Source organism: Camelus bactrianus, chromosome 27 (assembly GCF_048773025.1).
Source record: "Camelus bactrianus isolate YW-2024 breed Bactrian camel chromosome 27, ASM4877302v1, whole genome shotgun sequence".
NCBI lineage: Eukaryota > Metazoa > Chordata > Mammalia > Artiodactyla > Camelidae > Camelus > Camelus bactrianus.
Genome location: NC_133565.1, coordinates 22,814,724 through 22,830,454, shown reverse-complemented (window position 1 = coordinate 22,830,454; position 15,731 = coordinate 22,814,724). Strand labels below are relative to the sequence as shown.

Here is a 15,731-nt window from a genome sequence, read left to right as displayed (position 1 = left end):
ACACCAAAACCCAAATAAAACCAGGAACAGCTATTTCAGTTAGGGTTATGTGCGGTTATACTTTTTATCTTTGAGATTAAGTCATTATTAGGCACCTTTAGTTAAACAAGTCAGATTTGCATGTGAAGCACTAATCTTATGAAAACGATGACAAAGTTAATAAAATTACCCATTATGCCTTAACTCCACTGTGGAAATTAAAAAGATTAGGCCTCTCATAAGCCATGAATTGAGACAAAAAATCCCATTAATGCAGGACAGCTACTTCTGTTCCCAACTCTTTTAAAATGAGACATGTTATCAGGGGACACTGAAGAACACCAGAAACACCAGGAGAGTTTCTTCCCTTTGCTTCAGCCTCCTGAATACATGGTCTTTCAGCAAAGAATGTAATGTATCATACCCTCTTTGATGAGAATTTAAATCTTTATATCAAGATCCCATACTACAACTACTCATGGAAAAAAAAAAAAAACTTTTCAAAATTTAAAAAAGTGGCATTTCCCAAAGAAAACTTTCTGTGGCAAACATCTGGATCCAATTCAAATATGTTTTATACATTTTTTTTTTAATTTTAATTTTTATTTTTAATTTGTTTATTTTATTTTGGGGGGAGGATGTAATCTGGCTCATTTTTAGAGAAGGTACTAGGGATTGAACCCAGGACCTCATGTATGCTAAGCATGTGCTCTACTGCTTAAGCTATACCATCCCCACTTCAAATATGTTTTTGAGCATCTTTAATTAGCAAATGCCCTGTGCTTATGGACGCCAGACGTCTCTAGGTAACTTTCATAGCCCGTGGATCCTGAATCTGCATACATTTCCATTAATCATTTTAGGATGTAACCATCTTGGCATTTGCTTAAGCAACTGAAAATGTATCTCAGTCTTTCTTTATTCTTCATGAGCTTGATACTTCTGAAGAGCCCAGGAAACTAGTGTTGGATAAAATTTGGATAAGTGTACTGAGGTAATATAAGAAATATCATCCAGACATTAAAAGCATTAAGTGTGTCACTTACTCTCAAGTGTTTCAGAAAAATCTTTAAGGAAAGTGATCAAGAGAGGAAGAGAGATGGATAAGACAAGAGTTAAGATAACATCTGGGGGCCCCAGGTGAAGAATATATAGTAACTATTTGTATTGTTTTTGCAACTATTTTTAAAGTCTGAAATTATTTCAAAATAAAAAGTTTTAAAACCTGTGTGTCTGGTTTAGGCTCAAGAATACAATGAATTTAATGTATTAAGGAGATTTTTATGTAGTAAAAGGAGGAAGATCCCCAAGCTGAACTCTGTCATCTTTCTGTAACTGTTCAGCCCTGCATTCAGAGGAAGAGGAAGGCAAATTCTGCAAGGTAACGTCAGACGGTCTTAAAATGAAAAGAAACAAAAAAAGATAGGAAAACTATTTAAAATATATTTAGTTTAATAAAGTATAGTATACTCACTGTCCAACCCAGGATGGCTGATGGTCATTAATGAGATGGATTTTGTCAGTGGAGAAGAAATGGCTGATGTACAGTAATTAAACCTCTGTTGTTTAGATCTGTGGCATGTCTGTGAGGGAAAAAAGTAAACAGGTTCTGAGTACACACTCTGCATTTTTAGATAAGCACAAAACTTTACATCCTGACTCAGCCTAAGGTAGCATGCAAGAGACGTAAGGCAGAGGCTTTGTAGCCCAGTCTCCCCTGCCACAAAACAGCTGCTCAACTTCAGAGAAGTTATCTGGCTTCTTTGAGCCTTAAGTTTCTTAACTGTAAAATGGGGATAAATAGAGTATCTACCCTTTACACAGTACTTTTGTATCCCTCACAATACCTAATAATGTTTCAAACTTCGTAAGTGCTTAATAAACATCTTCTAACCATAATCAGACAAAAATAATTCCACTGGAAATATCAAACGATATATAGTTCTTGCTCTTTGAGAATCTAAATACCGTTCACAGACATGTAAGTAGGATTCCAGTAATATCATTCTGATTTTAAAAGAGTTGGAAACAGAGATGCAAATAGAAAGTGTTTTAAGATCACAAGCAAAGTAGCCATGCATCTGGACAGAAGCCTAAATCGCTTTCATTTCCTCTTCTAAGATTAGATTGTTTCTACTTGTATATGAGGGTGACTGAAATTTGACAATCTGACTCCCTCAGTAAATTCAGCCACTTCAAGGCCATGTACTCCAACTGACTGCAGAACTTCCTGCAACACAACTCCTAACAGTAAACCAGTGTTTACTAGCACACTTCCGGTGACGAAGGACTCCCTCTCCTTTTGTTTTGAGAGAGGCCATCCTGTTAACTAACTTTAGTTATCGTAAACCCCCTCCCTTCATAGTAGGCTGAAATCTGCACACGTAGTGTGAATGCGACTCAAGTGCGCCAAGGACTTCTGATTATTTAGGGCTTGTTCCATGAGTAACCATGGAGTCTGAGGCAAACAGTTGCTGTGTTTCGAATACAACTGTGAGGTCTGAAAAATGATCTCAGTGAAAGGCCCCCGCCTTTCAACAGGAAGTTGGCTACAGGCAACTGGTGCAGATCAGACACAAGCAGCTCAAGCGGCCATTCGGAGGTTGCACGTGAGACAGAAAACCATGGGTGAGCAGAGCCCCAGGCAGGTAAACACACGAGGCAACTCCAGTGTCGACAACGTTACCTAGACAGACTCAACAGAAAGGCCACTTAGAAAGAGACCACTTACTAAAAGATGGGGCCATTTGTTAGAGTCCTAGGAATGCCAGCTCAGGAAAAGGTTATCCCATAAACAGTATTAAGAAAAAGAAAATGTCCTCATTTCCTCATTAGAACTCATCTGCTTCAAAGACATGGAAGCAGCAGTGAGACGAACAGCCCGGAATTCTGAGTTTAACCCTGTTCAGCTAATAGCCAGTCATGAGGCCTTGGGAAGTCACTTAAATGGGCTTGAAGTTCTCACACACAAGACTTAAGTGGAATCCAAAGGGATATATTGGTTCTAAGTCTATGATTCTGTTCACAAACACACACTTTTGGTACCTGGTCTTACAAATGATTTCCAAAGGATTCTATACAATAAAATGCAACATACTTTTCAGATTTTCCATTTATCAGAGATGCTCTCAGTTGTCACCAAAGAATTGTTTTCTGGGTTTTTTTTCTCCCTCCCTTTTTCTGTTACACCATTAGGCTGAATAAATCTAAAGCATTTACTTCAATAAATATCTTCCACATATTCTTGTTATTTCTTCCAACTGTTTCTAAAGTATCAGGCCAAGAATCCACGGGTGGGGGGCAAAGGCGGTAACATTCCTTAGGCCTTCAGTTTGATTTTCATTAGGCCTAAATTCTCATAAGCTTCACACGAGCATAAGTGACACATTCATCACTAAGGTAATCCTCCAGTGCCAAATTTATATTTGGTCATATTGTTGCTATGCAGCAGGATGTAATAAAAACTTATATTTCTACACAAAACTTCAGTCACCAATTCAAGAACAGGTTGTTTAAAATTTTTGTTTGTTTAGTTTGAAATGTTTCATTTTATTTCTACCTAAAACGCCAGTCACCTATTCAAAGATAGGTGTTTAACCTTTTTATTTGTTTGACTGAAAATGTTTCATTTGGACGTGTATCCCGGAATCCTCTCAGAAATTAATCCAAGGTCTCCTTGGCCCAAGAAGAGGAAAAAGGACTGGGAGTAGGGAAGAAAGCTAGAAAAGCATGTAATTCAAATTCGCAACTCAAAAATTCCCTGAGGGATTGTCAGAAGTGGTTAAGTGATCATGAAAGGCCCGAGAAGATGACAATTAAGAAAGAGTCATCTGGTGTGGGTGACAAGGAAGCCCACGACCTCCGAGGCAGGAGTCTCAAGAGCGTGAGAGTGGTGCACAAGGAGGGGGGGGGAGGGAGGGCAGGGAGTGCAGGTGCTGTGTCAAGCATTCCGGCAGTGACAGGAAGGAAGCAGGGAGAATACACAGTTGTTTCCCACACAGTGCGATGAGACAAATAAAAAGAAGTTTCTTTTTCTAGGATGGAGAAACTTGAGATATGTTTTTGAGAATCGGGAGATTTAATAATGGTGTGTGACATGCTTTAAGATTCATGTTACTATTGGGGTGGTAAAAGTCCTCAGATAAGAAGAAAAATACTCAATTTAATATCCTGGATACTTTCCTAATTTAAAGAAGCTGGAATACTTATATCTATGCAGATCAGTGGCACTCCTTAATTACTATTAAGTGCTAAAAACCTACTTTGTGCTACTCTGAGTATATTACATAATGGGGAAGTAATCACAGCTACTATCCTTATATTAACACAGGTCCTGCCTTCTTTGTTCCTATTATGAGGACACATTCAGGGAAATAAAATCAATTTTTTTCCCAAATTAGCAACGTATTACCCATTTCAGTCTTACCTGCTGATCAAAAATTCTACGTTCTCTCTGGCTTGATTCCAGATCTTCTTCTGAAAGTGACATCAAAGAGTCACCCCTCTCCTCACCACTAAAAGGGTGCCTGAGCTCTTTGGTGTTTGAAGAGTTTACTTCTAGAGATGAAGATGGCTTGTTTCCAACACCAGCTCCTCCTGTCAAGCCTTCTAGGCTGAAACTGAACACAGAACACAAGAGTTAATTCATTTTATTTCTGAGTCTCAGAAAGGACAGAGGATACAAAATCCCTTCCGTTGTATCTCCCCTGCTTGTACTTCTATGTCAGCTAGCAAAACTGTCTACAAGGGCATGGTCAAATGTGCACCACCTACCCTTCCCCCCACAGATCTTGGTATGCTGAGAAACATACCACACTTAGAGATTTTTTTTTTTTTTAACCTCATTCAACTTATTCAAATGTTGGACCATTTAAGGTCATTTTCTTAGATTTTCTTCAATATACCATATGGACAGACCACATTATCTTAATGATCTTTTATTTATCTGTGTTTTTTCCCCTGAATTTGATGTAATTAATCTTTGCCAGAATTGAACTCTGCCAATGCCAAAGAATTACACGGCACAGAGAGAACACGACCGTAAGTAACTCCCAGAAGGCAAACAGGGAGACTAAGACTTGCCCTTGCAATCATCAAGCGGACCTTTATAACTTTACATTCAACTACAGTCTCAGTGATCTTTATAACTTCACAGGTACACATCCACCCCAGAAAACCCATGTTACATATGAGCATTACCATCTGTGCACACCTGCCCGGACAACAACTGCTTTGACAGCTTCCTGAGAATTGTTAGTTGCAGACAGGCACATGTGACATCTTAAAGGGCAAAAGCTGAAAAGCTAGTAAGTCTAAAAGAGGTTTAATTTTTTTTTCTGTCTTGATATTGACAAAGGGGAGAAAAGCTAACTTAGGGTTTGGTGTCTAAAATTGGATCCCTGGAATAAAGACTATGTGGTCTGTAGAGTGAAAAGCTTTTTTTTTTTTTCCCCCGGTAAGCAGGAGGCTACCGAGAGAAGTCAGCCATCCATCATCCTTGGAGTTGCTAGTCAAAAAAATTCACATCTGTTACAACTGGATCTCAAAATATAGCTGTGGCTGACCATGTCCTCAGCTACAGCATCTGGAATTGTATTTGAAGGTATATTTAAGCTATTTAGTTATCTCTTCTCAGAGTTAATTGCTACCAAAAATTCACGTATGGCAGTCCAGAAGGGCTTGCATTTGCTTTTTTCCCATGAATTACTTATTATGAACTGAAACCATATGCCTCTATTTTTCTCTAGTGAATAAATGAAACAATGGATTTTATTTTTCTTATTTCAATATGACAATAGAAATCATGACTAACTACAAGCAAATGTCTCTGTAAAACTCATTTTCAATACCAGGGATAAGAAGACGGGCTAAGTGAAGAAGAAATTTAGTTTTCTATTATGAATTATTTGTAAAGCCCGAGAAAGCCAGATCTATGCTTACAAAACATTTAATCCTGGAAATGTTTTAGTAATCAATCTGGTGCTTAGCTGAGAGAAGACTAGAAATGATAAGGAATCTGTGAGCTTGGAATCTAAAGAGACTGGTGGATTTGGAAGCATAACAGAAATAAGTACATCTGATTAGCTGTCTTGTTTCTGGTATTGTTCTCCTCAGGATGTGGGAATTCCTAGGATCTGGGAATTAGGACCGATCAAAACAAAGAGAAAAGTGGTCTACAATACCAGAGGGTCAAGTCCGTGCGGAAAACACCAAATCTACAGCCACTTGAGACAAACAGGATGCATCGGGGTACACCATCCAACTCCTTGGCTGTACCCCTTCAGTTGGATTAGTGGTGCCCGTAGAATACTGTGCTCACAGACAAAGCAGGCCACCATATGCATTCCAGCCACACAGAAAGAAGCCAGCTCCAAGCCAAAAGCTCAAATGCCATATTTTCTGATTCCCACTTTGGTGGCTGGACACATAATACCATACCTTCTGTAATTAAAGTCAGCACTCAGGGCAGCAGAGTATTGCACACCAGAGGGACACCAGCTCATACTGGGGATGACATCAAAGGCAGAAATAGAAATGGAAGAAGAAAAGAAGAAACAGGGATGGGGTTACTGAGTTTAAAAAGAAAGGACACAGTTAGAGACAGATGGATGTATTTGATTATCAAAAAATTAGGAATGTAACATTGACTGAGAATTTAGAAAATGGCTGGAACAAAAACCATGGAAACTGAACATTTTTCTACTGATGTCCATCTAGATAACGCGTTGGAAATGACTATGCGAAGTCTTTACAGGATAACAAGTCCAATCTGAGACCCAAGAATTCCTTCTAGCAAACCCTGAATGGAGAACCACCCTGCTGGGGCTCTGGCTTCCTCTCTGGGCATGCTCCCAAAGGCGTTTCAACCTCCGCTACTGGGGTCAAGCTCACTGCACACCCCACACCCCACCACTCCCACGTCTCCCTTACCACAGTTATCTCTAATCTTTAACTAAAAGGAATGATGACAAACTGCATGGAGGTACGCTCACTGAGTCATCTGTTTTTTTCATTTGTTTCCATTAAGGATTCATCTAAGCCAGACAATTCATAAATCTCTCATAATGATACCCAATCAACACTTACACTCATCTTCAAACCCTATTCACTAGGCCTGTCTGCTGAAGATAAAGCATGTTAACAGTGGTCACATTTCTTTGCATTTTAATAATAATGAAGGGATTTCTTCTCTTAAAAGGAAAAGGGATTGTGTAATACTGAGTTAGCAACCTGTCCTTAATTTTAAGTTTGTACCCACTTTCCCACAAGATTAAAAAACATCCATTCGATCACTACTTCCTTCAGTGCTGATTATCACAGCACTGAAATTTATTCTCAAGCAGCAAGAACAGAAAAATCTGGGGTTGGAAGGGCTATGTTAATAAAACCAAATAAAAAAAATTATCAATTCAAAATATCAGGTACTCTGTAAAAGAAATTCGATCCGTAGGTCAGGATTCTTGATTAACAAAAGCTGTTCTTTAAAAAAAAGACACTGCTGCTATTTTAGCCTTAAAGTTCTAAGGGACAGGCTTTTGTTTTCAGAAGGGGGATAACAGTAAAATCAATCAGCTCCCTCCGAACCTTCAAGTGGGAAGAGCTGCAGACACCAAAGAACAACCCCACCTTATCTTAAATACACCTAATAACTCTGTTTTGTTGACAAGTGGGAGTTTTCGACAGAGGGAAAAAGACAAGGAAAAAGGTGGGAGAGTAAAAATAAGCTACCCCTATGGTTCTTCTAAATCTTTAAATATCACTAAAAATTAATTCAAATGGTAAACACTTTAAATCAGATCAAGTCAATGGTATCAAGCTCCCAAGTGCAAAAGCAGAAAGTGGAACTACATAGCTGAGACATCTCTACTAGTCTGGTAAGTGAGATCAGACTGACTTATAATTTACTTGCGCGAGGGAAGCCAGCCTTGATATAGTTACAAACACACACGAGTCCATTCTTTGAAATTACTCACTTAATTTTGTATCTCTAAACTGTTAATAAAAAGGCATACTATGCCTGTGTATCCAATTTATTAAAAACAAAATGTGGAAAAAATTAGTAACTGAATACACATTGCCAAATTACCATTCATTAAAAAATAATGCCCTTCTACAGATTTAAACATCTCTTTATTCTCAAAAAATGATAATGACGTGAGAAACTGGGATGCAGTTTAGGATGAAGAGTAACAGGGAGACAGAAAAGTTTTTCTAAGAACCTAGGAAAGAAGCTACAGATGGTCCTACAGTAACAGAAAAACTGCTCTTTCTTGTAGCAAAAAACCCCTTTCACAATTCAGTGTATTTTTGAAAGCACACCGTAATTTCCTGAATTCCTCAAATGGTGGGGAGGAACACTTCATGGTTCTTTGGATTTTGAGATTTAGTTAGTTCTAGATTCTTTAAAATATATATATATTTTATATATATATATATATCCCACTCCCTAACCTTTTAATATTTGGAATTTTACTAGCTAAGGCTTAATACAAAATTTAAAACTGTACCTCCTGGTCTCCTACAGAAGTATGACTAAAGGCGAAGCTGTAACTGGAGCTGCTGGGACAGCTGTATCTATATGCTAACCTGGACCGCGTCCAGCATCCTGTCATCTTCCAGTGCCATCTAGTGCATGCTTTTAATAAGTTCACACTGAAGAGTTTAAAGAAGAGTCAAATATATCTCTAAAGGTTTTAGATACCTCTACTGAAAAGGCATTTAACTACTTGTTCCCCTGAAGAAAAACTTAACCAGGTTGAGTGCAGTTATCTAAGATTCATGAGAACATTTGTACTTGAGCTCAACTTGGTGCCTAAAATCTGGAATTAAAGGAAACACCCACTTGAAGACGAAGTAGGAAAGAAAGATCACTGTGTGCCCACTTCCCAACAAACAGCTTCAGCCGATAGTTAAAAATACCTCTTTATAACTGTCTTCTAATAAAAGAAGCTAACAGTAATCTAACCATTAGTTTTAGATTTCTAAATTTTTCTCCCAAATAATGGAAAAAAAAGTCACTAATGACTTCTAAATAGTAAATGTAAAATAAAACTTAGCATCTGAAAAATTTAAAGCAAATCAGCACTTTCTGGCTAGAAATGACTTTTCAGCTTATAAAGCGCTATAACTCTTAGCTTCAAATTTTTATGTGACAAAAATAATGAAGGAATTGAAAAACCAGAGGGCCCCTGAGAGCTCAGCCGACGCCTCTTACTTGCCTCAAGGAACGACCACATCAGCAATGGAATGGAAACTGCCAGGTGGCCTGGGAATAAAGGCTTTCACCACATTATTACCGAGCGTGTTGAAAGTATCCAAGGACCTATGCACGAACACACCCATATTCTGGTTCGTCCCCATTTTTCTGGAAAGAAGGATAAAGTACTCCCCAGGGTCTATTACAGAGGCATAACAGACATTTCTCTGAATTCTCCTGGATAAAGTTGGGGAGACCATTGGGGAGACCATATTATCAAAGTGATCTGAACACCAAAAAGAACAAGATGGAAAAAACACTTTTTAAAATTAAAAAAAAAAAAAGTAGAATAGGAAAATTCGAGAAACCACTTCTTACAGAATGGACATTAGCAATTAATAAGTATATTTTATTTGCCTGAAGCAAACATGACATTATTCACAAACAGACTGTTTAATCAGGGATGAAGCACAATGAGACGCTCGTTAGTATAAGCTCAGAGGCAAACGGTTAGTCCATCAAGTTAGTGAACTCTGTACCTTCTCCTATGAATGGGAGGCCTCCTGACATCCCCAAGAACTCGCATTGAACTGAAAATGAATGGTGGAAGAGGTCAGTGTCGAGATGAAACAAAATGGGTACAAATGCATGAAACATACAGACATCACACTGGGAAGAGAGACAAGAAATAGTATAGGAAGTAAGGGAATGAAAGAATGTGGAATAAGAAAATATCAGGACCAGAGAGGCCTGACAACTTCTGAAAAGGGCTACTTTGCTCCCTCTCTCCTTGCTCCAAGCAGTAAATTCAGGTGACCAGGAAATTGTAAAAGGATTTGGGAAAAAAAGGCCATTCAGAACTTTGAAAGCGTCTTCGTAAGACTTTAAAATTCAGGTTACACTATATGCAGATAATACTGTAAGAATTAGCCAAACTAATTAAAGTGATCCCTAACTCTCATTCCATCATCTCCAGAGGTACTGGGACTGTGGGGCTGGGCACCCCTTACTGATAAACTCAAACAGGAGATTCCATGACATCACATAGGCTGAAAATACAAACAATTTGGGTGAAAGGGTTCTAATTTTAGCGCAGTCCTAAAATCACCATGGAATCTTGGGCAAATCTTTTACTCTGAGCTTCAATTTCCTCATCAGAACTACATGATCGATAAAGTCACATCTAGCTCCGAAGTCAAAGTCATGGTAAAGGGATCCACAGTGGTTTATAAAGAAAAATACATTATATATGAAATAAATCCTCATTTCTCAATGCGGTTATCATCTCAGACAAGTCTGTCAAATGAAGATGCTTCTCTTGCTTCAGGAAGGGAATTCTGGCTGTAGGGATCATTCCCCCATCCTTACTTTCCCTTGGGGTATGGATGATCTTTAAAAAAAAAAAAAAAAAAAAAAAAGCCCTACAGCCGGAATAAAGCTGGGAAGAAAAACTTTTAGAAACTGCTTTTCATATAATTTCAAACGTGTATAAAAACTACCATCAGATAAAGCAAGTGCTAAGTTTTAAGGTTAGCACCCTCAACTCCATCAGAGAGTAACATGAAATTGTAGAAACAGTGCTTGACCAGGAGACTGGAAACTTGGATTCCACTGACCTTGGGTAAGTTGTATAAACTACGTGCACCAGTCTCATCTTCAAAAATGGGGATACCACCTGACTCATGAAGAGGACTGGAAAATTACATGAGACTGTGTGTTATTAAAGGAGTCCGAAAAGGGTAGCAAATCAGGAAAGTGTAAGGCATTACCATCAGCTCCATAAAGGCAGGGACTTTGTTTTGTTCACCTCTGTGTCTCCAGAACCTAGAAATGCCTGGCATGTAGTGGGTACTTAATATATGTTGGATGAATAAAAGAATAAATGAGTGATGAATGTAATTAGGTAACATGTACTTCTTACAGTTGAAATCTGAGCCAAAACATCATGAGGGCAACGAATTAAAAAAAAAAAATAGCAAACAAACCAGTAATTGCTTAGGTGAGCTGTTTATATCAATTGTTTTGCAACAACTGTCAGCCTCCTCCCTTAGTTGTTTTTCCTCATTAAGAAAGTAGCTTTGGAGTAAGCACACCTTTGTACATACAGTAAGCATGTGGCACCTGTTCTTTAGACTTAAAACCATCTGCTTAAATTCACCTAGGCAGCCGATGGTCAGAAGCCAAATCCAACTTATCTTCTTACAGCCTGCTTCCAAACTGAAGGGATGAGACTGGGTCGTTCTCGTGAAAGACCCTCAAGGCTGGATGATATGTGGAAAATGATTTAATAATTATTATGATCTCTTGAGGGTTAAATACTGATAATTTAGACTTTACAAAAACTTTCTGCATTAGAAACAGATGGCAATTCCTATGGGGCACTGTGAAAAACTTAGATGTGTTGAGTCTATAAGATTTCATGTTTATTTCTTAATTCAAAATTGACATGAAACTATTCCCTCCAAATTTTCTAATCTGCGAATTTCATGAACAAATCTGGCCTGAATAAGTGTTACAATTTACTAAACACCCACTATATGACTGATACATTTCACTTGTAATATTTACTATTACTAATATCTGAAAGGCAACTGTTTCACAGAGGAGAAAATTAAAGCTCAGAGGGGTCAAGTAACTTGCCCAAGGTTATCCACATGGAGTTTGAACACAGATTTTCCTGATTCCAAAGCCTATATTCTGTCTTCCACACCATGGTCTCTCCTAAAATCTTTTACTAACAATAACATCAAATCACTAAATCATAAGCAAGCAGACACTGAGAGACTAAATAAACACCCTGCCATCTCACCTCCGGTGGTTCATTTCAGCATCACTGGCTGCATTCTTCCCAGGACCCCAGCTGTGCCTCCGGAAAGGGGACAGGGAGCGCATAGAGCTCCTCAGGACAGAGCAGTTGGCAGGCACTTCGGTGATGCTGTCCATCTCCTCCTCTTCCATTTCACCTGAGCCAGCAGGCTCACTCTCACTCTCCCGACCCTCGGCTCCCACCCCGTGGCTGTAGAAGCCATCCAGACACTGCTGGTCTCTGGACCTGTTCAAATTTGAAATCTGGGGGAGGGACACATCACTGCCATGAGAAGAATGTCGATCCAAGGAAGCTGTGTCATCAGTGGAGGAACTGCATCCAGTGGTATCGCAGGCCAGCTGCTCTTCTTCGGGCTGTAATGGAAAGAAAGCACGTATGGTTGAAAATGGCAGGACCAAGCAGATAGCCTCAGTTATTCCTGTTGAGCCAGTGCCTTCATACTGGGTAGGATGTGCAACATCACGACTGGCTTCAGCAAATAGATTTTTTTCTTAAAGCACAATCACAGCTAGACTTAAACAGCCTCTTGTTAAGGTACGGTCCAGGTCTATGCTCTTCCCACCCTTTTCCTATAGGTGCTTCACAGGAAGTACATAATCTTCCCTTTCTTACAGAGGTAAAAATCTAATTCAAGTCTTTTTTTTTTTTTCAGTCAATACCATCAACTGAAATGAAGGGAAGTTATGTCTCCAGGGTTTCTGCTGTATGAAAACTCTAAATTCATATCATAGTAGGTTTAATTTTTTTTAATAAGCCTTCGCTTAAACAAGATAGTCTGCTGGGCTGCAATAATGATGTGCTGAAGTTTCTATTCCAAAAGCAAGTCTGATCGTTTTCAGTGGTGTTGTGAAAAATGCAGAATAGTTTATGATCCCACCTAGAGTCTGCCACAAATGCCCAAATCCTGGCCACGAATACATACATGGAAGAAAAAAATCTACCCTTTTTTCTCACTTAACTGAATCCTGGCTGAGTGTTACTGAGCCAAACTATACATAAGAGAATCAGTCCTGGCAATGGAGCCTGATAAACTGACGGCACTCCTTCCCCGGCCAACCTCTAGAGCCTCACAGGAAATGAGCCATTGACTCCAGGAGCCTGACATTCTCTACTTGCTGAAAGACACCAGAATACAGAATTTGACGGGCAGAACAGGATGAGCTTTGTGGCATTCAAAAACTAAATTTATCCAAAAGTAAAGTGTCTAAAAGAAAGCATGACCATGCTCTCAGTTACACTTGTGGGCAATGAACTGTCTTAATACCTTTATTTTGCATTCTTACAGGATAGGGAGCAGGGAATAGAGAAAGGCGGTCTGTGGTTTTTTTTCTCTTCTTCACAGTATTTTCCTAATTAGTCTGTCTACTCAAGGTTTTAATTACGAGTAAAGAAACTTACAGTTCTTCAAGAGAGATTTTTAAAAATTACGGGAACTAATGAGCGCTTTTAGCTTTGAAATAGAAAACGACTCCTATACTAGTAGTGTCTCTTTAAGGCTTAACATAACACTTCAAAAGCACTCTACCTTCTACAAGCATTCTTTATACCTTTCTGGCTGGGTCTCACCAGCTCACGAGTTTTTTCACTCTGTAGAATCCAGTTTTCTAGATTAATTGCTCTTTATATGATGTGTGAGGGATGAGACTGAGGGAAGATGTGAGGGGACCACTGGACAGCCAGAAATCTGAGCCCAGACTGTCTCATGGGCTTTGCTAACTACACAGGCAGTGAGCAGCAGAAACAAGGTTTGAACCCTGGCTGATTTAAACTAAAACTGCCCTGTTCTGTTATCTTCATCACCTTAACAAAACCCCCCAAAACCAAAAAACAAACAAACAAACAAACAAAAAAACCCTGTAAGGACAGGATCTCAAAGTCAGTATCAAATAAAATTATTGATTATTCTTTTTAAGTTAGTGAGGATTGATCTGGGCATCCTAGAGTTTCTATTCATGGGGCCATTCTCCTTAGAGAGGGAAAATATAAATGGTCATGGATACCAACTTTTTAGAAGACACTTTTAGGATGTCTTAGCTTTCTCACTGTACTGGGTTGAATAGTGTCCTCCTCAAATTCATGTCCTTCTCAGAATGTGACCTTATTTGGAAATTAGGTCTTTGCAAATGTAACTAGTTAAGATGAGGTCATAGTACAGAGGGTGGTTCCTAAATTCAGTAAGAGTCTTGTCCTTACAAGAAGAGACAGCAGCCCCTCTGATATACTGATTTCAGGACTTCTTGCCTCCAGAACTATGAAAGAATAAACTTCTATTGTTTCAAGCCACCAAATTTGTGGAATTGGTTACAGCAGCCCTGGGAAACTAATACACTCACCCTTAAGCTGCCTAAATTTCTAAGTCTCAAAACAATAACAAGGGACAAACAGAATGGGCATCAATAAAGCAAAATGTGTGACTAGCCTGTTACAAAAACAGATAAGGCTTCAAAAAGAAATGATAGCTCTGAGCTGAAGTTTCCATTTACTCATTTATCACATATTCTTACAAGTTAGCTCTTTCCAATTTGGAAATGACTTGCAGATGGTAGAACAGGTACTTCTCTGTAAAAATGAAGACATCTGCCTAGCACACGTCGTCCACACAACCTTGTTCCTGCTGTGTGCTACGGCATTTCTTGGTGTGTGCTTTTGTAAACTGACTACACTTCAATTAAAAAGATAAAAAAGAATTAATTCTGATTTAAAAAAACAAAACAACTGAAAACTAAAAGGCCTGGGAGTTTTTTTTCTCCACAGTAACTACATGATCTCTTTAGTTCTGTATTCCTAATTTAAGAATGTAGTTCACGTAGTATAATATTCTTACACTTACATATTTTTACTGTACCTTTCAACTCTTATTATGCGCGAGTAGTTATTACTTGAAAGGGGAAAATAGGACAAATACAGAAATTAAGACTGGGCTCATTTATTAAGTATTAAGGTAAATGGTTTTCTTTGACTCAGACCTAAATCACTTTTTTCCAAGTTTTTGTTAGCGTTCTCAAAAGAATTTCCAACTTCATCATGTCTTTACGCTATCTTTGTAGACTAGAAAGTAGTTAGTGGCTAATAAGAAAACAAACCTGGAATAAGGTCACTACCTTTCCACGGCTAAGTATGTCTGTGGATAAGTCCCTTTCCCCCTTATCTAACATGATGATCTGTAGACCTAAAGAAGTTAGAAACTGATACAAGGTCTTTTGAAAGATACTGTCTATTTAAATTATGGATAATAGAGGAAAGAAGAAAAGCAGGGTTTCTAAAACTTTTGGGGGTTTTTTTGTTGTTTTTTAGGGGGCAATATTCCCTTTCCAATCCCTGAATTCATTAGTACTAAAGTTCTTACAGATACCTGCCAAATAACAGGTATGAAAACTATTACTTCTACCATTATCCTCCCTCCTCAAAAAAAGTACCAGATTTGGGGGATGCCGTTTTTCCATCTATAAATGTAAGAAGGTGAAAAAATTGTGGCTTCTGACATGAAATGAAATGTTCCATGCCTGACATTTGAAGACCCTCTTAAGGGTTTTTGAGTTTTGTGTCAGTCTTTCTTTAGAAAGGACTTCTCTCTTAAAATGTTTGCTAATTAAATGACTTTCAAGACTTAGGAAATTATCACCAGTTGGAGGAATGATGCCATGGGATCAGTTTAACACAGTTTTAAAAACTTAGTTTTGACTCCATGTAAGTCAAATGTGTTAGTTAAATTGATCCCATTCTGCCAGA

At 38.5% G+C, this 15,731-nt stretch overlaps 1 protein-coding gene across 16 annotated transcripts in view; it reads right to left on the bottom strand.

The window, feature by feature from the left end:
* The window catches only part of AKAP13 (A-kinase anchoring protein 13), a 293,291-nt gene that overhangs the window by 64,495 nt on the left and 213,065 nt on the right, over window positions 1-15,731 (bottom strand). For 10 of the 16 annotated variants that reach the window (XM_074354303.1, XM_074354305.1, XM_074354308.1 and 7 more), the window contains 5 exons: window positions 11,985-12,355; window positions 9,715-9,765; window positions 6,418-6,483; window positions 4,406-4,598; window positions 1,454-1,562 (listed from right to left, as the gene is read on the bottom strand). In XM_074354303.1, coding sequence (XP_074210404.1) covers window positions 1,454-1,562; window positions 4,406-4,598; window positions 6,418-6,483; window positions 9,715-9,765; window positions 11,985-12,355 — 790 coding nt within the window. The remainder of the gene's footprint in view (window positions 1-1,453; window positions 1,563-4,405; window positions 4,599-6,417; window positions 6,484-9,714; window positions 9,766-11,984; window positions 12,356-15,731) is intronic. The other 6 variants (XM_074354307.1, XM_074354313.1, XM_074354315.1 and 3 more) reach the window with 2 other exon arrangements.